This window comes from Petaurus breviceps, unplaced genomic scaffold (genome assembly GCF_028583685.1).
Source record: "Petaurus breviceps papuanus isolate PSGF00001 unplaced genomic scaffold, PetGlider_PUasm1.0 90654, whole genome shotgun sequence".
Classification (NCBI taxonomy): Eukaryota; Metazoa; Chordata; class Mammalia; order Diprotodontia; family Petauridae; genus Petaurus; species Petaurus breviceps.
The window spans coordinates 3,444,871-3,472,327 of record NW_027187301.1 but is presented as its reverse complement, the minus strand read 5'-3'; the positions used below and the strand labels follow the sequence as shown (position 1 = coordinate 3,472,327).

At 40.3% G+C, this 27,457-nt stretch overlaps 1 protein-coding gene across 4 annotated transcripts in view; it reads right to left on the bottom strand.

Annotated features, from left to right (window-relative positions):
• Nucleotides 1-27,457, bottom strand: part of KALRN (kalirin RhoGEF kinase) — a 982,696-nt gene that overhangs the window by 528,433 nt on the left and 426,806 nt on the right. For all 4 annotated transcript variants that reach the window (XM_069064963.1, XM_069064965.1, XM_069064964.1 and 1 more), the window contains 2 exons: nucleotides 23,360-23,491; nucleotides 13,478-13,708 (listed from right to left, as the gene is read on the bottom strand). In XM_069064963.1, coding sequence (XP_068921064.1) covers nucleotides 13,478-13,708; nucleotides 23,360-23,491 — 363 coding nt within the window. The remainder of the gene's footprint in view (nucleotides 1-13,477; nucleotides 13,709-23,359; nucleotides 23,492-27,457) is intronic.

Genomic DNA, 27,457 nt, shown 5'->3' with positions numbered 1-27,457 from the left:
TATCTATCCCTACTTTGATCTAAAATCTTTCCCCCAGTTCTAGCTTCCATCTCCTGGTTCTCCTTCTTTCTTCTCGGGCTACAGAACATGAGTCTAATCCTTTTTCCTTCAGAAATTTGAGGACAGTTAACATGTCTCTCCCTCAGGAGAGCCTTCTTTATAGACTATGAATTTTTTATTCTTTTCACCATTCCACCACTGTATGAAGATATGACATAATTTCCAAGACCTTTTTACTTTGCCTGCAGCCTTGCTTAGAACTCAATCTGAAACAGTTTGTCAATATTCCAATAGGTATCATCTGATTAGCTCAGAGTACTTAGAAAGGCAACATAACCTAATGAAAAGAGTGCTGAACAAGAGACTTGGTTTGGAATACTCCCTTAAGACACTGCCTCAGCTGGGTTGACCATGGTCACGTCTCAATCCCTCAGGGCCCCAGTATTCTCATCTGTAAAGTGAAGCTAATAGTCTTTGCACAAAAATTTCAGAAGAAAGGAGACTAAGAGGGAGTAGTCAGATAGGTAGGAGGAAAATCAAGACAGAGTAGTGATATAAAATTCCATAGAGGAAAGAGCATCCAGGAGGAGACGGTATGCTGCAGAGAGGCCAAGAAGAATGATAACTGAGAAAAGATCAGACTTCAACTCTTGACAGAAGACAGCTTTGCTATGTAAATGTGATATTATTATCACTACAGTGAAATTACTCTCCTTTCTGTGAGACATCTATTACAGCAATTCAGCCCAAATACTACAGTGCCTTTTTTGGCTACTACATCATACTACTTGCTTATATTAAATTGGCCAACTAAAATCCCCAGAAATCTTTCATGAACAGCTGACCAGTAAGGTACCTCTATTCTGTACTTGTTCCATTGATTTTTTTTAAGTGAATGCAAGAATTCACATTTCTAGACTCATCAAATTTTATCTCCTTTGTTTCAACCTGCTGATGCATTTTTAATCTTGGCTTTTTCATCTTTTGTATTAATTATCCCTCCCAGCTTTGTACCATCTGCAAGTCTGATAACTATGCCTTTTATGCCTTTACAAGTCACTGCTAAAATTGTTGAACAGGACCAAGCCAAGGGCAATGTCTTCTGGAACTTCACAATAGGCTTCCTTTTAGAGTAACATTAATAATCTCTTTATATTTTTAATATGTTTTTTATATGTTTTTAAGTCATTTGGGAATTCATCTATCTGTGGAATAATTTAGCCTACATCTTCAATGTTTTGATGAGAGATTTTATTAAATGGCTTGATAAAATCAAGTTATACTATGTCTAATCCTCTTGATCTGCCAGTCTAATAACTTGACCAAGAAAAATAAGGTTAGTTTCCCATTAATTCATCATAGTGTACCCATGTTAGCTCCTGCTGATCATTTTTTCTTTTCTATTTGCTCTATTTCTACATTTAATAATATAACCAAAATCAAATGTATCGGCTCTAATTTACCCAATCTATCTTTAGGAAATAATACTTCTTGGCTTCGCTTATCTTCGCAGTCCCTAGAAAGCTAATAGTTTGTGAAAAGGCTTGGTTTGAAGACTCCTGTCTAAGGCAGTAAAGTCTGACACCCTGTCTTTACCTAATGATAGGAGTGAGATAGAAGATAATTGTGACAGTAACTATCAGTCATCTTTAAGAAGACAGACAGAATAGGAGCTATCTCAGAAGAAGGAAGTCAGGTCAGTCTTCAAATATTGTCTTAATTTTCAAAAAGGAAAAGGAAGAATGTCATGGAGTATGGACTAGGGCTGACATTGATCCTTAACAGAATTCTAATTGGAGAGTAATGAGTGATCTCATCAGTTTGGGGGAACTTCAGTATGGAAATTCCCTGCAACAATACAGATAGTAGGTAAGTCCTAGGAAGTTGTCTAAAGTACATGAATTGAGATGACTTGCTAGGGCAAAAGCTAATAAGTATTAGAGATGAGATCTGATCCCAAGTTTTCCTGATTTCAAGTGTAGTACTCTATTCAACTATGCAATGTTGCCTCAAAAATAAGATTGAATTGATTTTTTTTAATGCAGGTATGGGAATATTTGGAAAAGAGCATGGTGATTACTAAGAACCAATATGGATTTACTATAAATATGTCCTGCCAAACTTTTCCTGGGTTGGTCATTTCACATTTGGTTCAGATGGTCTCAACCATTTTAAGATGATAAAACCAGCCCCACAAGATCACAAATCCTCTTTAAAAAAATTTTTTTTAAACATTTGTTTTTAAAACTTTGAGTTCCAGGTTTTTTTCACTTCTTCCTTCCTTGCCAACTCCCACTGGGAAGATAAACAATTCAATATAGGTTGTACATTTGTAGTTACACAAAACATTTCCTTAGTTATATTGTGAGGGACTAACTATGATTCCCTCCATCCTATCTCGCCCCGTACTTATTCTATTTTCTCCTTTGACCCTGTCCCTTTCCAAAAGTGTTTGCTTTTAACTACCCTCTCTCCCAATCTGCCCTCCCTTCTATCATCCCCCCTCTTATCCCCTTCCCCTTATTTTCCTGTAGGGTAGGATACCCAATTGAGTGTGTATGTTATTCCCTCCTTAAGCCAAATTCAATGGGAGTAGGGTTGACCCACTCCCTTTCACCTTCCTGCTCTTTCCCTCCATTGTAACAGTTTTCTCTTGCCTCTTTTATATGAGATAATTTACCCTAATCTATCTCTCCCTTTCTTCTCCCAACAAATTCCTCTCTCACCTCTTAATTTTATTTTTTAGATATCATCCCTTCATATTCAACTCATCCTTTGCCCTCTGTCTATGAATACATGTATATACATATGCACACAGTCACACATATATTTATACACACATACACCCTCCTATCCACATATATATATATGCATATACACACATACATATATTCCCTTCAACTGTCCTCATGCTGAGAAAAGTCTTATGAGTTACAATTATCATTTTTCCATGTAGGAATGTAAATAGCTTGACTTTAATAAGTTCCTTATGATTTCTTTTCCCTGTTTCTTCTCATACTTCTCTTACTTCTTATAATTGCAAGTCAAATTTTCTGTTCAGCTCTGATTTTTTCATCAAGAATGCATGAAAATCCTCTATTTCATTGAATGACCATATTTTCCCCTGAAGCATTATACTCAATTTTGCTGGGTAGGTGATTCTTGGTTTTAATCCTAGCTCCTTTGAACTCCGGAATATCATATTCCAAGCCCTTCCATCCCTTAATGTAAAAGCTGCTAGGTCTTGTGTTATCCTGATTGTATTTCCACAATACTCAAATTGTTTCTTCCTTACTGCTTGCAGTATTTTCTCCTTGACCTGGGAACTCTGGAATTTGGCTATAATATTCCTAGGAGTTTTCTTTTGGGGATCTTTTTCAAGAGGTGATTGGTGAATTCTTTCAACTTCTATTTGGTCCTCTGGTTCTAGAATGTCAGGGCAATTTTCCTTGAAAGATGGTGTCTAGTTTCTTTTTTTGATCATGGCTTTCAGGTAGTCCAATAACTTTTAAATTATTTCTCCTGGATCTATTTTCCAGGTCAGTGGCATTTCCAATGAGATATTTCACATTGCCTTCTATTTTTTCATTTGTTTTCATCTGTTTTATATTATCTTGATTTCTCACAAAGTCAGTAGTTTCTATTTGCTCCAGTCTAATTTTGAAGGAGTTATTTTCTTCAGTGAGTTTTTGAAATTCCTTTTCCATCTGGCAAATTCAGCTCTTTAAGGCATTCTTCTCCTCGCTGGCTTTTTGGGCCTCTTTTGCCATTGAGTTAGTCTATTTTTTAAAGTGTTATTTTCTTCAGTGTATTTTTGGGTCTCCTTTAGCAGGCTGTTGACTTGCTTTTCATGATTTTCTTGCATCATTCTCATTTCTCTTCCCAATTTTTCCTCTATTTCTCTTATTTGATTTTCAAAATCCTTATGGAGTTCCTCCATGGCCTGTAACCAATTCATATTTTTCTTGGGAGCTTTTGATGAAGGAGTTCTGACTTTGTTGTCTTCCTCCTGTTCTATGCTTTGATCCTTTTTGTCCCCAAAAAAGTAATCTATGGTAGGATTGTGTTTCCTCTGCTTGCTCATGTTGCCAGTCAATTACTTGACTTTTGAGCTCTTTGCCAGGGTAGAACTCTGCTTTCAGAATGGAGAGAGATTTGTCCCAAATCACTGGGGTTTTTGCAACTGTCAGATCTATTAGGATGGCGCCCTCTCTGCAGCCCCCACATGCTCTGACACACTGGCCACAAAACCCAGGACCACCACCCAAGACCACGAACCAGATTCAAGCAGGTCAAAGCAAGAGCAAATGGTTGCTTGGTCCCCTACAATCTGCAGGCCCAAAGCTCTGGAAACAGCCATGCAGCAGTAGCTGTAGCTGCCGCACCTCTGCCACTTCTTGCCCTGGGGGTAGGGGCCAGACCATGCTCTTCTGTCCCCCTGTTTCAACAGAGTTCCTGGCTGACCTTTTACTTTGGCATTTATGGGTTGAGAAGTCTGGAAACTGCCACAGCTGCTGGTGATTCACTCTCCTGAAGTCTGCTCTGGCTTCCGCTGGTTGGGGGCACCCTGGAGTCAGAACTGCACTGCTCACGTGAGACTGCACTCTGCTCCCAGGCCAGTGGACCCTTGCTGCCAACCTGCCAGCCTGCCTTCAGCAGGAGATTTGTTTCTGTCTGTCACTTTGCGGGTCCTGTAGCTCTAAAATGTGTTTAGAGCCATTTTTTACATGTATTGGAGGTGGTGAGAGCCAAGCCATGTGGAAGTCCTGTTTCTACTCTCCCATCTTGGCTCCGCTCCTCACAAATCCTTTTTTTATGTAGATTCCCAAGGTTGTCATATCAGTTCAACATTTTAAAAGCAATATAAAGCTTCCTAATGTAGAACATGTAGTGAGCTCTCCACCACCATATTTCTCTAAGCAGAGGCTAACTGGTCCCCTCTCAGAGACATTGTAGAAGGCATTCCTACTGGAGTATGGATTAGACAGGATTAACTCCGAGGTCCTTTTCAATTCTGGGATCCCACGATTCTAGGAAAGGCAGTTTCTCTTCCCCATGTTCTTCTGCTACCAGTATTTTGTCATATTTGCTTCGAAAGCCCAGTGAGGAGAACCAATGACTCCCTAAGAGGGAGCTTAAACAAAGTGAACATGTACTAAAACAGATAACGCACCATATCACGTTGGCTCTTCATTTTGGTGTCTTGGAATTTACATCATTTCTGATTTAATTGGCTTGCTTTCATATCATCCCTAGGCACAACTCTAGAGGTCTATAACCATTTGTCCATAGTTCTTTTACACTGGCCCACAGGTCCTCAGATCTCAAAGAGGAAAATTCTGCATAAACATTCTCAATGGCAGAGGGTCACTTAGCTTGCTGATGGCGACTTTCCCTGTATATACTTCACACAACTCATCCACTGAAAGCAGGGCAGTTCACCCTCCCTTTACCCACTTCTCCAAGCAGGGACAAACTTAAGCTTTTCATGTGTATGGAAATGATAGAAAACACTCAGCATCTCTTGTATTTCCTCAAGTTAATATATCTGAAGACACTTATTAAAGACCCCTCCTTTTTTATACCAGGAAATGCCATATGGTGTTTCACAGAGGACTTGGATATATCAGGTTGTTTTCTTCTTGTTTAATCATTTTTCAGTCATGTCCTACATTTTGTGATTCCATTTGGGGTTTTCTTGGCAAAGAAACTGAAATAATTTGCAATTTCCTTCTCCAGCTCATATTACAAATGAGAAAACTGAGGCAAAGAGTCATATGACTTGCCCAAGGTCACACAGATAGTGTTTGAGGCCAGATCTGAACTCATGAGATGACTCTTCCTGATTTCAAGCCCAGTGCTCTATCCACTGAACTACCTAGCTGCCCCAATGGAGCAATTGAATTCCATAACCTGAGATAATATCTTTCTTACAGTTTAGAGGCACTGGAGTATAATATAAAGACAGCTGGGCCCATAGTCACAGGATCTATGTTTGAATCCCCAGCCAGCCTCTTTCTAGCTGTATGACCTTGAGCAAATCAGCTAATTTCTCTGGGACTCTGTTTGTTGATCTTCAAAATAAGGGGGTTGGACTAAATGATCACTAAGTTTCCTTCTAGCTCTCAATCTGTCATCCTCAAATTCCTGGGTCTAACTCTCTTAGTCCTTTAAGTGTGGCAGAATTTGACTTATGTTGAAGTTAGAGATATTTCAAAATTATTTTTAAAAATAATCATCAGAAGCTCCCTATTGAGAAAATAATCGTTTTGAGGCACCGTATAAAATGAATGTTTATCTGCTAACTCCTTAAGTATATATGACGTGTAAGGGAGTTTACCGTCCAATAACGATTTCTGCCTCATTTCACAGTACACAGAGATTCAGTGCTGACAGAGGATGGTTCATAAACTGGATAATACATCTCAAATCCCTCCTGTACCACAACTGGAGCGCATGCATGCTTCACTTCAAATGCCCAATTACCAGCGGCTCATTTTCTACCCTCTCTGGAACAAGTCTGATCAAAATGAATGTCTTTGGTAAGGTGGGAGAAGGGAATATTTATTTCTTAGAGGGCTCAGCTGAAACTCAACTGCAGCTACAAGACAAGTCTCCTATGCTAAAGGAGAATGGCTTTCCCTCCCAGATCCTGTGGATGCTGTCACTCTCTCATAGGATGCCAGATGTCTGCCTTTTGCTCAAACCAGACAACATTTATCCTCCCTTATGCATGAGCCAAGATTTTGTCCAAGATGAGTCCTCAGGTGGGTGGAAAAGAAAGGAATTTTTTTTTCTTTTTCTATAGCATCTTTGACACCTCTAGAGGATTATATAGGGGGAAAAACCACTGGATGTAGTCAGAAGATCTGGATTCCCACCCTGGCTCCGCTATTTACTAGCTTCTCGACCTTGGACAATTCACTTAACTCTGACTAGTTGGCTTCCAAAATCTTCCAGATCTAAATCTGCAATCCTATGATCTTTCTCTCTACCCAAAATTAACTGCCCCCTCCCGGCTGAATTCCCAAATCTTGTTCATGATATTGCCATTCTGCCTATCACCCAGGTTTGAACCCTCTCTTCTCATGCTTCCTCCTCCCATATCCAGTGAGTTGCCATCACCAGCTATTCTTCTTTTCCACTTGTCTCTTGACTGAAGCCTTCTTTTTCTTCCCCAACACCCTGATTGAAGACCTTATCATGTCACTCCTAGCTGTCTTATCATAGGAACTTCTGAAGTGTTCTCCTTTAGTCTCTCACTACGGCAATCCACTTTGCATGCAACTGCCAGATTCATCTTCCTAAGGCACACTCCCATGTCACTCCTTTGCATTAAAATCTTCCATGCTACCCACTGCCCACAGGATCGACCCAAACACCTCAGCAGCTCATTTGGGACTCGTGGGCAGAGGTGGTAGGGCGAGCAGGCTGCCAGGCACAGGCCCCTCCCCAAAAGAAGTGTTCTCAGTCGTCCATTCTGAATAACTGATAGGATTATATTTTGCTTCGCATGTGGTTCATCCTCCTTTTATTAGGCTATAAGCGCCCTGTGGGCGGAGACTCTAGTGCTTCTCATCTCAGCACAGCGCCTGGCACATAGTAGGTGCCTTAAAAAATGTTTATTGACTGACTGACTGACTATAATCCCAGTGACTCGCACCATGCCTTAAATATGGCAAATGTTTAGTAAATGCTGTTGTACTTATTTAATTCATGCTAAGATATAGTGATTATGGTTATAAAACATACGTGGCCCAACATGATTGATGAGGACATTTTGGAAAGCCTCTACTAAATTTATTACTATTTGAAGGAAGGAAGGACACAAGCCTCAGGTGCCTACTATGAGCTGGACACCGTGTTAGCCTCTTTATAAGCAGTGCCACATTTGATCCTCACCAGCAGGTAGGTGCTATTACTATCCCCATTTTACAGTTGAGGAAACTGAGGTAGACTTGTTCAGGGTCACACAGCTAGTAAGAGTCTGAGGGAGGATTTGAACTCAGGTCTTCTTGACTCCAGGTGCAGGGCTTGAAGCACCAGAGCATGATGGACAGAGGGAAAAACTCCGGTACATGGAGTGCTTTACAACCTCCACGTCAAGGACCACATATAGTAGCACGGTGATCATGGGCAAGGTATTTAACCTCCTGGGGCCTCAGTTTCTTCACCTGTAAAAAGAAAAGGTTAGGCTAGATGGCCTCTGAGGTCTCTCCATTCCCTCTCTAGATCTAGGACCCTAGGATCCTCCCAGTGCCAAAAGGCAGCCCACTAAGGGCATAAGTTGCTGAAGAAACACTGATCTTCAGTGGCTGAGTGAATTCCTCCCTTGGGAGTTCTCTAGACCAGGGCTTCAACTTTTTCCACTTGGGACCCCTTTTTACTTTTTTGCAACATTGGTGGCCTGAGGGTGCTCACAGTGCAAAGTGCGCATGCTGTGCTTAGAACCAAGGCTGCAGGGAAGTTGCCTGATGCAAGCAGGGCACACACTGCAAAAAAACACCTCAGATTCATCATGGATTTGATTTTGAATTAATTTCTGGTCATTGTGTGTTCAGAAACCTTTTACTGTTGCCAAATTTTGTCATGTGGGGTGCCGACCCACAGCTGAAGAAGTACTGGTCTAATAAAGTCACAAATCTGAATTGTGTGGCAGTGTGTGACAAAAGGGAAAACAGAACCCTACATGGGGGGATTCAGTCTAGAACTTTTATGAGCATGTCTTTTTCCCTGACTAAGCCTCTAGAAGGCAGAAACGACTGCCAATAGAGGGTCACAGATTTAGAGCTAGAAAAGGGCCTCAGAGGCCATTTGGTTTGACTCCCTCATTCGACAATGAGGAAACTGAGGCTCCGAAAGATGAAGGGACTCATTTACCCTCACGGAACAGGAAGGAAGGAGCAGAGTTGGGAATTGAACTCAGGTGCTCTAACTCCATGTGGCCGCTAAGTGGCGCAGGAGATAGAGCGCCAAGTTTGGAATCAGGAAAACTCTTCTTCCTTAGTTCAAATCCAGCTTCAGATACTTACTAGTTGTGTGACCCTGGGCAAGTCACTTAACCCCGTTTGACTCAGTTTCCTCATCTGTAAAATGATCTGGAGAAGAAAATGGCAAACCTCTCCAGTATCTTTGCCAAGAAAACCTCAGATGGGGTCATGGACAGCTGGACACAAATGAAAAACAAAACCAATAACCTCTAATTCCAAGTTGTTTATTTCCACTGCCCCAGACTGCCTCCCATTTTGTATTCGTAGCATAGTGCCCTCCACGGAGCAGATGCTCAATAAATGCTTTTTGTTGTTAAAAATGATGACGCGTTTTAAACTCAAGTGATCAAGCTTTCAGAGATGCGTTATATCTTTATCCTTCCTCTCATGCCTCCAGAACAACTCCATTATCTTAACACTTTATCACACAAAGCAAAGAATTCTATTTTACGATGCAAAAAAAATTGACTCCATTAACAAATTATAGTTACCATTCCTTGTGTCTACTAAATGAAGGTTTACCTTGAAACAGTTTTCTTTCTTTATTTTTTTTTAAAATTGATCTTAAACCATTTTCAGGTACTCATTGGTAAGCAAGATTTGACATGATAAATGAAAGATGTAATTTCTCAACTACCATCATCAGGAGTAACTTCACAAAAACTGAATGAAGCAAGTGAAGTAATATGAGGAACATGGCCTTCCTATCAACAGATCTATTGCAGAATAGAAAATCATCAGTGCTAACTAAAATGCCTCCCATCACCACCATCATTCAAGTAGCTCCTGCCATTTGGGGTGGGAATACTTTCCAGTTGGAAGAAAACAAAGAAACCTCCCCCCAATCACATATGTATAGGGTCTCTCCCACCCAAAGGCATCCATCATGCTGGCCTTGAAAGGTCCTCCCCAGGGCATTCCAAGCCTCCTCACCCTTGACACCCAAGCATGAAATACTGTTCCTGCCAAATCAATCCATTACCTCAGCTTAACTGGTTTACTCATTATTCACCAAAAAGTATTTTTTACCTCTTTTGGTGTCTTTGGCTCTGATGTTTTCCCCTTGCAAACATACCTCCTTCCCCAACCCCTTACCCCCTTTCTTCTTGCCTATGTTCTATCTATCTTTACAGGAGTAGCCTAAGTGATCTCCTCCCAGGTTGAGTTTAATTTCTATACTGTTTACTAGATCTTAACAATATTAACCAGCGTGTGACGTTTTTATCCTAGGGACTGCATCTTATTTTACTCTGTCCCTATAGGGCCCACTTTGGGGCATCAATAGTTACTGAAAAAATACATGTCCTCATTCATTGGCAATGAGGGAAGGACACTCCTAATTGTTTTTCCAAAGCTCCGAGCACAGGGCCTTGCACATAGTAGGCTTTCAACAAACATCTGATGATTGATGAGTGAACAGAGGAGCAAGAGGGAGGAGAGAATCAATCCATAAATCAATAATTTATGAAGTGACTACTCTCTTCTTCCTCATTCCAAGTCCAGCATTTTATGGACTGCCGGGTTATTGCAGAACAATGTATAGAGACATTACTCCTCAGCCATCTTCATTTCATCCATTTAAGCTGCTTGGATTAGAGGCTATACCCTGGAACTCAACCCTTTTCAGCTCCTGACCTCCCATCCTAGAGCCCCTGTTGTCCTGATGGCCAAATGCCTACTGTGGGCCACTCTTTCAGCCCACCCAAGCTAAGCTTCGCTTTGCTCCCTGGCCATCCACTCACCAATCACCTTTTCACCTTGGGGACTCTTTCTTTGTAAATCAGCTGCTTGTAATGAAGTATCTAGTACACAGCCAATGCTTTTTTCATTCATTCAAAGGGCATGGGAGAGAAGAGGAAAGGAAGGATGCAAAGAAGTCTGGGTTGTCCCCAGCCTGGAGAATTCATTGGAACAATAACTCCTTCTTGTTTGTCCCCCACATGGTTCGCTCCTCACTGTGTCTAAATCGCAGCTGCCTTTGCTCAATGATGATAAATTCATCTGGAGTACTCCAGATGGTGAAAGTAGAGAAATGATTCATCAGCTTCTCCCCCTTTCCCAGAAGGTTCTCACAAGGGGCCAAGGGGAGACTTCTCTCATGAAGCTTATGATTCCTCTCCAATCCTTCGCCAGCCAGGAGAGATAGCAGCAAAGAAAGCTCTATGGAAACCAGCCCTTCAGAAAACACATCTGTTAATGGGACATAAATTTTGTATTATAATCCCCAAGCAAAGGGTGCCACAGCCAGCGGGACAGATTTCCTGTTCTCCCTCCTGCTTCCTTCATAGCCCTCCCTCCTCCAATCTGTCTGAAAAAGACACGTACATATCAATTCCCAACTTCTCATCAAAGCCAAAACTCAGTCCAAAAGTTGGCTGCTCCTCGCCAGCATCTTAGAGCCAATGTTGGGGATCCAGATTTGGGTACTTATTTACCATATGAATCTGAGCACCTCACTTAGTCTCTATAAGCCTTAGTTGTCCCATCTGTAAAATGGGAAGGCTGTTACCATTCAACTCACAAAACTGTTGTAAGGGTCAAATGAGAAGCATATAGAGCCCTTTGCAAACCTTAAAAGTTTTTATAACATAAGCGAGTATTTATTTTAAAAATCCATTTCAAACCCGTAAGGACATAATAGTAAATGTTTAACAACCCAACCTCCTCCCCTCAGAAAAAGGATGCATGACACACTTCGATATTTAATTTGCATTATTAACATTATTCTCCATCACTTTATTAAATCTAGGCAATCAGTAAGACAATAAATCAAGCCCTAATTTCTGATATTAGCCAGTTTCCATAGTGTGAATGCTCATGAAAATTTAACAATTGGCTCTTGTGAGCCAGTACAAACTGGCTCCAGCATATCATTAAAATAACCAGTCCTTCTTTATCTACAGAAGTATCAGAATGCCACGACCCAAATAGTACATAATAACTGCCTATCCAAAAATCACTTCTGGCTTTGGAATATATATCCTAGCTAAGGATCTAGGTTTAAATTCTAGGTCTCCAAGTCAAAACTTGCGAGAGGATTCCATCTTCAAATCTATTGCTCCCAAATGCCTCTGCTAAAAATTCTAGAGGCTCCTCCTTTCTTGGGCTTCACGCCTCCCTTAGGATTATGTGAATTTATCTGACTCACTTTATAAGGACTGCCCAAACCCTCTGTTCCTACAATCCTTCACAGACCTCTCTCCCCATCTTTCAATGCTTTTTAAAGGATAAAACAATAAAGAAAAGGGTTCTTAACTTTGTGTCATAGTCCCCTTTGATGGACTAGTGAAGCATGTGGGCTCCTTCTAGGAATCATGCATTTAAACACATAAAACAAAATAAACAAGATTACAATATTGAAATTGATATTGAAATAAATGGTCCAAAAATTTATTTTTAAGTTTATGGATCCCAGGTTAAAAATTCCTTCAAAAGAAGGACAAAATGACCCATCGAACTGTGGAGAGAGCAATGGACTTGGGAGTCAGGAAGTCTTCCCTTTCTCCCTCTCTCCCATGCCCTTTAAATGAATGAAAAAAGCACTTACTGTGTACCAGATGCTGCCTTATGAGCAACTGATTTACAAAGACAGAGGCCTCCAAGTATCTGGTGGAAAGGTGAGAGGTGAGTGGATGGCCAAGGAGCAAAGCAAAGCTTAGCTTGGGTCGACTGAAAGAGTGGCATATAGTAGGCATTTGGCCATCAGGACAACAGGGGCTTTAGGGTGGGAGGTCAAGAGTTGAAAGGGTGAGGAGTTCCAGGGCATTGGGTGCTAATTTGGTCTTAGACACTCAGTAGCTATATAATCCTGGGAACGTAACTACACCTTTCTGATCCTCAGTTTCCTCATCTGTTAAATGAAGGTGCTGGGCCTCATTACCTCTTTGTTCCCTTCCAACTCTGAATGTGTGATCTCTAAGGCCCTTTTGAGGGCTAAATCTTATAATCCTATGTGACTCTCTTCTGGAATGGGTGAGCAGCTAAGCTCCCAAGGTCAGGTAGGGACTATTTTATTTAGGGTGCCCTGGCTATCTGAGGAACTAGTAAACTTTGGCTTGTCAGCTATGGCAAAGTCCAGTCGCTTTTGGGGGCCTCATGTGTACTCATCTGTAAAATGAGAGGGACTGAACTAAATGATATTTCAGGGTCCATCCAAATCTAAAAATCCTATGCTTCTATAAGTTCAAGAGATGGATTTGAACCTAAGACTTCAGATACCAACCCACTTTAAGATGTCATATCTACTTAATCACTTCATTTTTCTTCCAGATGGGAGGAGGAAAATACTCATAACAGTTATTATAGCTATATCTAATCACTCAGAAAATGAATCATTCCACCAGGCACTGATTTCATTCCATAAGTTTACAAAAGACCACCTCTCTTCATCTCCTTGCATTCTGAATAAATTGAATTGATTTTTGAAAATTGAATGAAGGATTTTACAGAAGAGGGGGAGGGGAGGGAGCTACAAGAAGAATTGTTACCTGCTGCACATCCTGCTGGAAGACGCAGAGCTGCAGCCGCTGGTGAAGGCGGACCTTCCGGTGCTGCCAGATGCTCTCAAGCCTTCGCTGGTGGTGCAGCACCTCATGGACCACATCCAGGACCTGGTGCACAGCTTTGGAGTAATTGGCAGTGGCCGTCAGGGACTCTGAGTTGCCAGGACTCAGGGGCCGCTGCAATACATCCAGTAAAGCTTTGCCATCCTGGCTGACCTGCAAGAAGAAAGCCGGACGTGTTCTAAACTCAGACTGAGAAAGCACCCCAGGGGAAAGCCAGCTGGAGACAGCACTGCATGAGGATCCCACTTAAAGCTGCACACACAGGATGAGGGAGCTGAGGTGAGAATAGCAGGAAGGGGGTATTTGACTTCGAAGATAATTGGTCTCCCTGCTTCACACGTCTCCATACTCCAATCCATCCTTCATATGACAAAATCATTTTCCTAAAGGGTAGCTCTGACTGTCACTTCCTACTTAACAAATTCTCATGGTCCTCAATTATTATTAGGATCAAATATAATTTCCTTTGTTTTAACTTTTAAAGTCCCTTACAACTGGGCCTCAAACTATCTTTCCAGTCTTATTAGACATGATTTTCCTTTCTCATATTCTATGGCCTTGCCAAACTGGTCTCCTTGCTGTACCTCACACATTTCAGTCCCATCTCCCATCTCTGAGCCTTTGCACTGGCTGTGCCTAGGCCTGTAACACACACCCTCTTCTTCTCTGCTTCTCAAAACCCCTTGTTTCCTTCCAAGGCTATTCAAGAGACTAACTACAAGAAGAATTTTCTGATCTGCCCCCCTACCAGTCAGTGCTGTCCAAAATTCAAATCTTGTTTATTATATATTCTGTATATACTTATTAATTCACAGGCTGCCTCCCCTGATAAAATGCAAACTCCTTCATTGTGGCATCACAAGTACCCGGCACAGTGCTTGGTACACAACTGATGCTTAATACATGCTTCTGGATTGATTGACTTCCTCATGGAGGATGGGTCTCACTGAGCAACTGAACTGGTTGACTCAGACAAAGTAGGACAGGATGTTATGAGAGAAGCCACCCCTTTGTGCTAGCCTATTAAAGGGACTCTTCATCCAAAAACTAGGCCTATCCCTTCTTTATCTTTTTAGAAGACAGGCCACAGAGCTGAGAACAGATCTGTGCCTTGCTAGGAGGACATCACTCACGACAGTGTTGGGGTACAGGCATATGATGTATGCTTTGAGATCTCTTCTGGAGAAAAAAGAGTTTCCTGAAGTTTTCCTTGAAACTGTATCCATCATTCAAAACTTTTTACTCAGGTGTTAACTCCTTGATAAAAAGCCTTTTCTGATATCCCACTTTCCTCTGATGTCACACAACACTTTGTAATTCTTGTGCATTTATTTTGTTCTGTCTCACACTAGAGACACTGAATAGGTATTTCATATTTATTAGTTTGGCATATTTATGAAAGTGTTATATATTTCCTGCTGGATTGTAAACCCCAAGAAGAAAGAAACTGGATCTTTGTGTTTCCCCCAGCACCTAGCAAAATACTTTGTATGCAATTAGTAAATGATTGTTGAATAAATATTCTGGAAATATATAGAAAACCTCCTTTTCAATTTCTCTAGAAATGTTAAGAAATTACATTTCTCGGGTCTGAAAGTCCTTTCCAGAATCCTCTTCCTCCTTTGAAGGGTAGGTTAGGTGAAGAATGAAAATCTGGGAGTAGAATTGAGATAGAGAAAAAAAGGCAGGGCCTCACCCGAGCCCTCCCCAAATTCCCCTCCAAATATCTTTAAAATCATGCCTCTAAATAAATTTTGGAGCAGCAGAACTCACAAAAGGATGGGTGAAACAAATTCCCAGCCTAGGACGACTTAGGAGGTCAGCAGGAAAAGTCTATTGCACCTGGGCGAGAGTGGATTGCAGCAAACCAGGAACAGACCTTGGGAAAGACAGAATCAGTAGCCACAATTCCGGAGCTCCCAGCCCATAGATGGTAAGGGGTGGAACAACTGGCTAAGAAGGAGCTCACAGGAGTACCTTTGCTTGCTGTGGGCAGGATCCTATTGGTTTGTCCATACTCTGATCTGGATCTCACTCTTGGGTGGCAGTCCCAAGGCAAGGAAGAGCACTAGCACACCAGAGCTTATGGCTGCAGGGGAGTGGGGACTCTGCTCTTAGTTCTGGGGCAGAAAAGAGTGCTTGTGGTCAGTCACTCACAGACCAGTAATAAATATGATTCTCCCTAGATCATACCACTTTGGAAGAACTGAAAGCTTACGGAAACCCAGAATTAGCTCTGAAAACAACTGCACATAAAAACAAACAAACAAACCCTGAAGTTTAGGAAAGTGAAGTCTCTACTCTGGAAGCAGAGCCTCATTTTCGCATAGAATTAAAAGTCAAGAAATAGGCTGGGAAAATGAACAAACAACAGAAAAAGCAATTCTATCAAAAGTTATTGTGGTGATAAGGAAGATCAAAACACACACTTAGAAGATAAAGTCAAAACTGCTACATTCAAAGCCTCAAAGAAAAAATGTGAATGGATCTCAGGCAATGGAAGAACTCAAAAAGGATTTTAAAATCAAGTAATAGAGGTAGAGGAAAAATTGGGACGAGAAATAAGAATGATGCAAGAAAATCATGAAGAAGCAGTCAACAGTTTGGTAAAGGAGGCATAAAAAGTGCTGAAGAAAATACCTTACAAAACAGAATAGGTCAAATGGTAGAAGAAATACAAGAATGTAACAAGGAGAAGAATACCTTGAAAAGTAGAATTGGTCAAATGGAAAAGAAAGTATAAAAGTTCAATGAAGAAAATAATTCCTTAAAAAATTAGAATTGGGGGGCGGCCAGGTAGCACAGCAAGTAAGAGCACCGGCCCCAGCGTCGGGATGACCTGGGGATTGAATCCAGGCTCAGACACTTAGCACCCACCCAGAAGCACCTGGCCGTGTAACCTTGAGTGAGTTACTTAACCCCAATTGCTTTAAAAAAAATTAGAATTGTTCAAGTGGAACCTAATGACTTTATGAGACATCAAGGAACAATAAAACAAAATTAAAAGGATGAAAATAGAAGAAAATGTGAAATATCTCACTGGAAAAATAACCAACCTGGAAAAATAGATCCAGGAGAGATATTTTAAAAATCATCGGACTACCTGGAAGCCATGATTTTTTAACAAAGAGCCTACATATCATCTTTCAATAAATTATCAAGGAAAGCTTCCTTGATATTCTAGAGTCAGGGGGTAAAATAGAAATTGAAAGAATCTACCAATTGATTGAAAGAGATCCCCAAATGAAAACTCCCAGGAATATTATAGCCAAATTCCAGAGCTCCCAGGTGAAGGAGAAAATGCTGCAAGCAGACAGAAAAAAATGTAATTCAAATATATTAAAGGATAGGAGGGTTTGGAATGTGATATTCCAGGAGGCAAAAAAGGTTAGGATTACAACTAAAATCACCTACCCGGCATACTTGAGTATAATCCTTCAAGGAAAAAAATGGGGGTTCAATGAAATAGAAAACTTTTAAACATTCCTAATGAAAAGACCAGAGCTGAATAGAAATTCTGTGTTTCAAAAATAAAACTCAAAAGGAACATAAAAAGGTAAACAACAAAGAGAAATCATAAAGGTTTCATTAACGCTAAACTCTTTACATTCCGACATGGGAAAATGATACTTATAACTCCTAAAAACTTTCCCATTATTCGGGCATTTAGGAGGAGTATACATAGAAGAGAGCATAGGTATGAGTTAAATATGATGGTGTGATTATCTAAAACAATAAAATTAAGGGGTAAGAAAAAGGAATGCACTCAGAGAAGGGGAAAGGGTACGGTAGAATGGGATAAACTGAGCATGTATAGTGAAGAGGAAGATGGGGGATGTGGGGGAGGAGAGGTGAGTGAACCTCACTCTCATCAGAACTGATTCAGAGAGGGAATAACATACCCACTCAGTTGGGTATAGATATCTATCTTACCCTACAGAAAATAGAAGAAGAAAGGGTTAAGAGAAGAATGGTGGTGATAGAAGGAAGGGCAGATTGGGGGAGGTAAAAGACAGAAGCAAAACACTTTTGAGAATGGACAGAGTGGAAAGAGAGATAGAATTGGATAAATGAGGAAAAAATAGGATATTGGAAAATAAAGTTTGTAATCTTAAGTGTAAAAACAATTTTACAGCAAATTTTCCAATACAGACTTCATTTCTCATATATATATAAAATGGAGTCAAATTTATAAAAATAAGAGCCATTCCTCAACTGATAAATTGAAGTCAGAGGATATGAATAGGGAATTTTTAAACAAAGTAATCAAAGCTATCTATAATCATATGAAAAATGCTTTAAATCACTATTGATTAAAGAAATGCAAATTAAAACAACTCTGAGCTACCACCCCACATTTATCAAATTGGCTAATACGACAGAAAAGGAAAATGACAAATGTTGGTGTGCATGTGGGAAAACTTAGGCATTAATGCACTGTATATTGGCTGCATACTGATTATACTGAAACATAATGCAATGTATACTGATTCAACCATTCTGTCGAACAATTTGGAACTATACCCAAAGGGCTATGAAACCATGTATAATACTCTTTGACCAAACAATACCACTATTAGATTTGGATCCCAAAGAAATGAAAAATCAAACACTTACACCCCCAAAAGGAAAAGGATTTACATGTGAAAAAAATATTTACAGCAGCTCTTAATGGTGGCAAAGAATTGGAAATTGAGGGGGTGTCCATCAGTTGGGGAATGGCTGAAAAAGTTGTATATGATTGTGATGGGATATTACTATTGTGCTATAAGAAATGACAAATAAGATGCTCTCAGAAAAACCTGGAAAGACTTATGTGAACTAACACAAAATGAAAGGAGCAGAACCAGGAGAATATTGTACACAGTAACAGCCATACTATATGATGATGAATTTAAATGATGTAGCTGTTCTCAGCAATACAATGTTCCAAGAAAATTCTAAAGGACTGATGAAAAGTGCTATCCATCTTCAGAGAAAAAACTGGTGGAGTCTGAATGCAGATCAAAGTATACTTTTTCTTTACTGTCTTTTTCTTCTTGGGTTTTTTTTTGTCTGTGTTTTCTCTCACAATGCGACTGAGGTAGAGATAAGTTTTGCATGATTGCACATGTATAACCTATTTCAGGTTGCTTTCCTAAAGATAAGAAGGGAGAGACAGAATTTGAAACTCAAAATTTTTCAAAAATAAATGTTAAAAATTGTTTTGACATATAATCAGGGGAAAAATAAAATATTTTTAAAAACAAGAAGAAAAGAACAAAAGACCTGTTTTTTAAGAAAGTGGATTAAAGATGGAAACTACATTTTGAATAAAGACAACCCCTTACCTTTGTTTAAATCACTGTCATCCCTACCTTCTGAAGGATTGGGCTATTGACTCATCTAGGGATAATCTCCTCTTTTCCCCATCCCCTGGAGCAATTGGTACCTTGGCAGCACTATGAACCATTCTTCTTCATTGAAAAAGGATATGATTGCAGGGAAAAGACTCACATAATCTTTGAGGGAGGTGGTCAACAAAGGACTCCAAGAGAGATGATTAATATGGAATGTTAACCCTACTAGTAAACTCTAGACTGATAACAGAAGGGGATTGGGAGGCTGCCTTTGCTGGTTCCAGCCTCTTTCCCCCTGTTTCCTCAGGCCCTGACAACAAGTTGGCAGAAGGTTCAAGATCCCAGATGCGTCCACTATCACTTTCAATTGACGATGGGAACTAGTCAAGCTGATAGGGTTCTGAGGGAAAGTGGGTCAGAAAGTCTGGGGGAGGCTGCTGGAAAAAAAAGTCAAATCAAATACCACCCCACATACAACCCCACTCTACATGGTTCAATGTCAGTGGAAGCAGGGAGAGAAGAATATTATGAAATGGTCAAATGGAATCTCCCTCTAGCCAATGTTCTGGTTGAACAAATCATCTTTCTTTTGGTCAAATCCCGAGGAGCTCACTCAACATGGTTCTGCGCAATTACGCTGTTTGATGATTTGATACCCTACAGGCAGTGTGGCTTTGAAAAGGGATGCCCTGATCACCTCCACCTTGTTGTCCACCTCTGGGTCAGGCAGCTGATGATTCTTTTCTCTATCACTTGAGGGTTTAGAGGGAGTAACTAGGCACAACAGAGCTACGTCCTATGGGAAACAAGTGGGAGCCAGTTCAGTGCAGGGGAAAGAAAGCTGGGACTCTGAGTTAGGACATGGTTTCTAGTCCCAACTGGACCATGAACTTGGACAAAATACTTCATACCTCCTCAATTTTCTCACTTGTAAAAGAAGAGGATTGGATTAAATGATCTCTAAGGTTCTTTTTTGAAAAAAAGTTCTGTGATTCTAATATGATTATTATTCAGAGGATCAGAGATCAAAAGTTGAAAGGGACTTCACAGGCAACACTAGTCCAACATCCCCATTTTATAGATAAGGAAATGAGGTCCTAGGAGGCTGAGTGATTCTACGAGGGTCCACTTGGTAGTGGGATTTGAATTCAGGTTTTCTGATTTCTGAGCTACCATTCTTTCTATTGTGAATCATGCTGCTTCCTTTAATATTTCTATGTCTATAGAAAATTTAATCTCATTTGTTCACACGGACTATTTGGGCCTGACCATGTAGAGCCTTCTGAGCCCATATTGGTCTGATCGGCCACAGACAGACACACTGTACCTTGTGTATCTTGACCTAACAAAGTGCTGTCATTTTGGCCCTCTTCAGCTACGAGGGACAACAACTGAGTCATCTCATCTGTATCAGGTTGGGCTTTTTTCCTCTTAAAAATAGAAGCAATCTGGAAGATCCAATCACTCCCAAAGTGGCACATGCACTTGCCTTCTGGAGGCACTACAAAACCCATTTGGGCCAATTCTTTGGGTCCCAATTCCACTTGATTATTAGGCAAAGAACCAAAGTTGTTAGTGACATGTCTGAAGAGTCAATTATGAGGAAACCGTGCCAACTGTCAGGGACAATACATCTTTGGAGAAACAAGCTTACTGGTGAGTAATTGGGTTTTCTCCAAAAAAGGAATTGAGTCATCCCTGCCAGTTGACACAATAGATGACCAAGTAGCTAGACCACCAGGAGATGGGGATAGAGGTCAACTTGAAAACAGAGACTGGACTGCAAAATTAAATTGATTCCAGTAGGAGGCAAAGTCAAATCAAGATAATTTTTCTGTCAAGGGTGGGATAGAAGAAAGGTGATTATCTCATGAATTGCAGGCACTCAGGGAAATGTTTCTGAGAGGCACTAAGCTATGGCTATCCTGTCTCTGAGCAGTTAATGGCTATAGAAAAGCAGAGGAAGTCCAATATCTCTGGAGTACCGGGCATTAGTCAGTTAGGAAGGACAGATCATTGACTTTATGTTAAAGAAAGTAAAGAACAATGGATATAAAGTCAAGCCTTCAGTCATTCTCCCTAAGAAAGTAGAATTTTCTCATCTATGTATCAATCAATCAGAATTTATCAAGTGCTTGCTATGTACCAATCCTTGTGCTAGTTGCTAGGGTTGCTAATTAAAAAATGAGACACTCTGTCCTCAGGGACTTTATAAAAAGGATGGGGGTGACCTGCCCTAGATGGAAGGTTTGGTTGGAAAGGATGGGAGACTATGCCTTAGTTGTTTATAAAAATCACATTAAATTCAAATACTGGGGCAAATCCTATAAGAATGATTAGTCTTATAGGAGTCTAGAGAAGAAAAAGTCATGTACTAGGGCTCCCTTATGCATTATAATTTATCTTTGCTTTCCCCATGCTCTACAATCCAGCCAAACTGGCTTTTTCTCTGTTCATCACAGACAACACTCCCACTTCTATCCCTTTGCACTGTCTGTCCCTTATGCCTGGAAATTCCTCTCTTCTCATCTCTGACTTGCAGAATTCCTCTTTTCTTTCAAGCTACAGCTCAAGTCCCACCTCCTATAATCTCTTTTGATCTCTTCAACTGTAATATCATTCCCAAACTAGCCTGTATCAAGTTACTTTGTAGTTATTCTCTCTATATTTATTCTGTATAATTTTACATAATTTGCATATTTATATATAAATATATAATAATAAATATAATTATATATACATATATGATATATAATTGTATAATTTTATATAATTCTATATAACCTTATACGTGTACTTGTCTCTCCATTTAGGAGACAACATTCACCCTCTTTGTATTCCCAGACAGTGCCTAATGGAGTGGGGAACTGCAGCCTTGAGGCCACATCTGGCCCTCTAGGTCCTCAAGTGCAGCCCTTTGACTCAATCTAAACTTCACAGAAAAAATCTCCTTAATAAAAGGATTTGTTCTGTAAAACTTGGACTCAGTCAAAGGGTCACACTTGAGGACTTAGAGGGTCACATGTGACCTCGAAGTCACAGGTTCCCCACCCCTGCCCTAGAACATCATAGGCACTAAATAAATGTTTATCAATTGCTGGATTAAATTAAAAATACTCTTCAAATGGGAGAAAATAAGGGTGAAAAGCAAATGGGATTCTCTTAGGGCAGAGAATAGAAGGCAAAAACAGCAGTGAGAATAAACTTTGAAGCCACACTGGGCCAATGTCACCAAGCCCTGACATTCAAGGGCTAAAATGTTTACTGAATGGGTTAATGTCCCCGTAACTCAGATTACCAATAATTTCTACTCCTGTGGAAAAGTCTCCCCTCTTATGCCAGGAGGATAATAGGGATTTGGGGAAACAAATGCTAAACTGTACAGAAGGATTCCTGGAACCACATATTGACTTAGAAAACCACAGATTAATATTATCTATGTTCTATTGTGTTTTTATTTATTTTGTTACATAATTCCCAATTACAATTTAATCTGGTTCTGGCCACAATAAAGCCATGTTGCAGGCCTCAGTCTGCATAACTGATGCCTCTGGTATAAGCAACTAAATTTGCCAAAAAATTTCTAAAGAAGTAAGGGGCTGTAATGGGAATGTAAATTTAAAGATCTTCCCTGCCCCTAGGCTAAAGTGCACCTGGAGCCTGGGGTGAAAGGCTTATTTTTCAGTAGATACTTTTTGATTGGGCAGTGAGTCAATAAGGTTGTTACATTCTCTGAACCAGGAGAAGGCTATATAAGCCCTGATGTGTAGCTTTGTTTTGGGGCTCACTTTGAGAAGTGTTCTGTGATTTGATCAGATGAAACTGGGAAGCCATTGTCCAGAGCCCCCCTGGCTTTGAAACCCAGATGTTGTTTGGTATGGATGTAATGGTTGGACGGTTTGGAAATCTGTCTATTTGATCTGTTTCTGTCTTGATAATTCTGTCTGTATATTCTGAAGTTCGGGGTGCTGACCTCTCCCCTGAACTTGGTACACGATACATATTTGACTGAATAAAATAAGCTTGTTAACCCATTTTGAGTTGCCTTCCTTTAACAAAGCAGATCCAAGAACCTGTATGGGCAGCCACCCTGAGGACACTTGGAGTGCTTGCTGCTACAGGGGCTATTTCATCAAGTTCAAGCTATGGGATAAGTGTAGACTTGGTAGTTTAGCAGATCAGGGAGTGCTTTCATAATACAGCACTCTGCACGGAATAAGCACTCAGCCCTTGGTGTTTTCTGCTGGCATCACTAGCTACATGAGCAGAGGCAGGATAGGAGAATAGTCCAAAGATGGAGACAGCTGGTTATTGACTCCAGGAGAATTCCCAGAGAAACAGAAAATCTTGATTCTGTACCATCCGCATCACATTTCCTTGATCGTGGATTGTCTTACCTCCCAAGCCCCTACGTTATTTCTCATTTTTACCCCTCTCCCCCATCCCAGGCAAATGCTGTTCTTACCTCCGTGTAGGCTTGTGTCACCTGCTCATATAAAGACTGGTGATGGTGGATGGCCAGCTCTAGGTCCTGTGTCTCAGATGGGAGGCCACCTTCACTGCACATCTTACACCAGGCGTCCACTCCTGACAGAAACTAAAATAACATGAGGTATTAAGTTAGGGAGAAGGAAGGCATTGTGGTATAGTAGAGACAGTAGCAAGACATGGAGTCAGAAGATTCAAGTGAAAGCTTTGTCAATTCCTAGATATGTAATTTGGGCAAGCCACTTTTCTCTAGGTCCCAATTTTCTCATCTGGAAAATGCAGGTGCTGGGCTAGATGGGTCCCAACACCCCTTCCAGCTCTGAATCCTATGATCCTCTCTGGCACTCCAGAGACAAAGAGAGTGACCTTGAGAGATTCTGACAAGAGGCAGAGTTTAGTTCCAACAGCAACTCATAAGCAATCAATGTAAACCTTTCCTCCCTTAGATATAAACTCCTAAGAGAGATTGTTTCCTTCTCTGATGCTGTATTCCCAATGTCTAGCATAGGGATTGGTGTATAATAGCCATCAATAAATACTAGATGATTGATTGACACTTGAGAGATGTTCTGAGGCAGCTCCTGGATTATGGAATCGCTGCTTAAGCTTGAGATGCTGAAGATTTTCTTAGCTGTCATTCTATATTAGCATTAAAAGACTTGGGAGGGGGCAGTTTTATTGGAGGAAAACCCTGGATAAATAGGCTAATTTGGAGAGAATATTAGTGTGGCTTTTATTTATGCACAATGAACGAACTATCCTGCTAATCTGTCCCAACTCTTGCTTTCAAGTGTACTTGAAATTACTGAAAGTATTCGGCTTAATTACTTGTCTTTGTTGACATGTCACACTTTCTTGTACGCTTACTTTGGCTATATAGCAGGGCATTCCTTTGAAATGTATTGAAAGAGTCCCTGCCCAGGGAAGATTTCAAAGAGGACAACTCTGTGGTGCTATATATCTGTCTGAGGGAGAGAGGTCTATTCCCAGCATGCACTGGATTATAGGCAAAACTAAAACTGAATGGAGAAATTGGACAGTTTCCCAGCTTGTCCATGTGGTCCTTCACAAGTGCACTCTCATTATATAGTTTCATTATATAGTTATGAAGAGTTAAATGTATCATTTTCCAAAGTACTTATAGGAGCACATTCTAAGGCCAAAAAGAAATCATGTTTTATTATACATTATTCTGTGTACTCTCCACATTTTGGTTCCCTCCATTAATGCAAAAGACTGACTATACTCAAGTTATATCCGTAGTCAAAGTTTGCTATGTTGATTCTACATCCTGTCTGACTGTCTATCTAGGTCAAGGGTTCTTAACCTGAGGTTAGACTTCCAGGAACTTATGGGTTTAAATGGGAACAAAAATAGCATCCTTATTTTCATTAACCTCTGGCTGAAATGTAGTATTTCCTTCAATTATTTAAAAGTATTATTTTGAGAGAGGATCTATATACTGCCAAAGGGATCCATGGCACAAAAAATGATTAAGAGCCCCAAGTCGGGGTTATGGGGGATGTTAGGTTTCAGCAGAAGAGCTCTAAGGCACAGAAAGAAACTATTCACTTACTTTATAAAACACTATCTAAGGGGTTCTCCTAGTTCTAATACCATACTTACTTTCTTCCCAAAAAGTTGGTTTACTTGTTAGAAAAATGTGGTTCCCACTAGCAAAGATTATGGCTATGAAATAATTATAAAAATACCATGTGATGGATAATTTGACTCACTTGTGAGATCAGATATTGTCCATGTGTAGGGTATAAACATATATGGCAGAGAGATGACAGGGACATGCCACTTCCATCTTTATCCCCTCAATAAGAGAGTCTGTGGATTTCTCATTTCCAGTCTTGAATTCGGGAGCCTTTGGGAGAACCTGTGGGTCCCTGGTTTTTTACTTTGGAGTGTGGGATACTGCACTTCCCAACCCAAGGCATGTATGATGTCAAATATTATTTATATGCACATTTACACATATCTTCAATTCAACTCCCCAAAGCATTTACTAAGTATCTAGTACATATAGTATAGTATACATAAGTATGCATATAGTATGTGTGGGCTAGGTACCTGGGACTGTAGGGTAAAATGAATAGTTATTATCCTTAAGAAGCTTACATTTTACTGGGTATATAAGTAAGTTATGATTATAAAGCAAAATAGACTGAGTCTACAAGTCACACTTGATATCATATGACTATACTAACTTCTCAGGGAACATGAGGATAGAGCACTGAACTTGGAGTCAGGGAAACCTGAGTTCAAATCCTGCCTAAGAGAATAGGAGATTTACCCAGGCAGGACACAACCTCTACCTGTCTCAGTTTACCTCTCTACAAAAAGAGCATAATAATAGCACCTACCTCTCAGAGCTCTTGTAAGGAACAAATGAGAAAATATTTATGAAGAGCTTTGCAAGCCTTAAAGTGCTTATACAAATGCTAGCCATTATACTAAATATAGTATATTATATATATAGTATTCATATATATGTATAAATATCAGTTTATTTATGGATATATAGCTATTTGGATCTATATGTATATATTTGATCTAAATCTACAATTTCATCAGTATAGGAAATCTCTTGTGTGGAAATTCCCTTAACCAGTGCATACTAGCAACCCTTTTATACCGTCTAGGCTTAGAGAGCTGCCTAGGAATTAAAAAGGTTTGCCATCTGAGATGGTTACATAGGTAGTGTGAGCCAAGGCCCTTCTGACTCCTAGGCTGGTATGTAAATACGTGTGTGTATGTGTATGTGTGTATGTGTGTGTGTATGTGTGTAGACAGATAGAAACAGATAGACAGAGATATGTGTGTATATATGTGCTTTTGTTCTGGAGTTACGATTTTTTTAGTGTAGGGAAAATCCCTCTAATAATGCAAATCAGGAGTTTACAACTTTATAATCTTAGAAGACAGGCAGCAAGGTGGCACAGTGGATAGAGCGCTGGGCCTGGAGTCAGGAAGACTCATCTTCCTGAGTTCAAATCTGGTCTAAGATACTAGCAGTGTGATCCTGAGCAAGTCATTTCATTCTGTTGGCTTCAATTTCCTCATCTGTAAAATGAGCTGGAGAAGGAAATGGCAAACCACTCTAGTGTCTCTGCCAAGAAACCCCAAATGGGGCACAAAGAGTTGGACACAATTAAAATGACTGAATAACAGCTTTAGAGGATTGCCTAGGGCACTCAGACAGAAATGACTTGGCCGTGGTCAAAGGTATAGCATATGTAAGAGGCTGGTCTTGAACCTTGACTATGAAATCAGTTCATCATATACTATGCCATGCTGCTTCATAGATAGATAGACAGACAGATAGAAGAGAGATAGATGAAAGAGAGATAGACAGATATATTCACATCCTTTCCATATGACTATAAAGCAATGAAATCATCTTAAATGCCTTTGGCTACAATCTTGTTGCCTTCTAGCTATTCCTCACTTACATATGTATAGCATATGTAAGGAAGGCTCTAATGCTTTTTGGTATGTATGTATTAGGTTAGGAAAGCAAGTAAGGCAAGCACCCAGAAGTCCCATAAAGGCCTCCAGGGATATGCAGAGATTCCAAGAGGCTTCAAAATGTAACAGTAGAAACAACAATCCATTGGTTCTTGTAGCAGAGTCAGAGGAGAGGAAGACAAGAGAGTCTTGGGGAAGGATCACAAGATTCTTAGTCATCTGTGTGGGAGAGGGGTGGCATTGAGGTGTACCCCAGAGGTGTCAGACTCAGGATGGAGAGCCAGAAATCCTGAGTGCACCATATTAAAACATAACTGGGAAATGGCAAACAAATTAAATACAATTATAATTCAATGTAGATAATATCGACTTAAGGCTTTCTAAATCAATATGTAACCCTTAGGGATCCATTTCTTTTTGAGTTTGACACCACTGGACACTGCGCATTGATGTGGTGAAATAGGGGAAGAGGAACTCTGGGGCAGGATCTCCGATTTCACTTGCATAGTCAGGACATTCTCTCTAGCAATGTCGGTTGGCACCTAGTCTGCCATTTCAAGTTTGAGAGAATTTCCTGGAGTGTTGGTTTGTTCAAGTC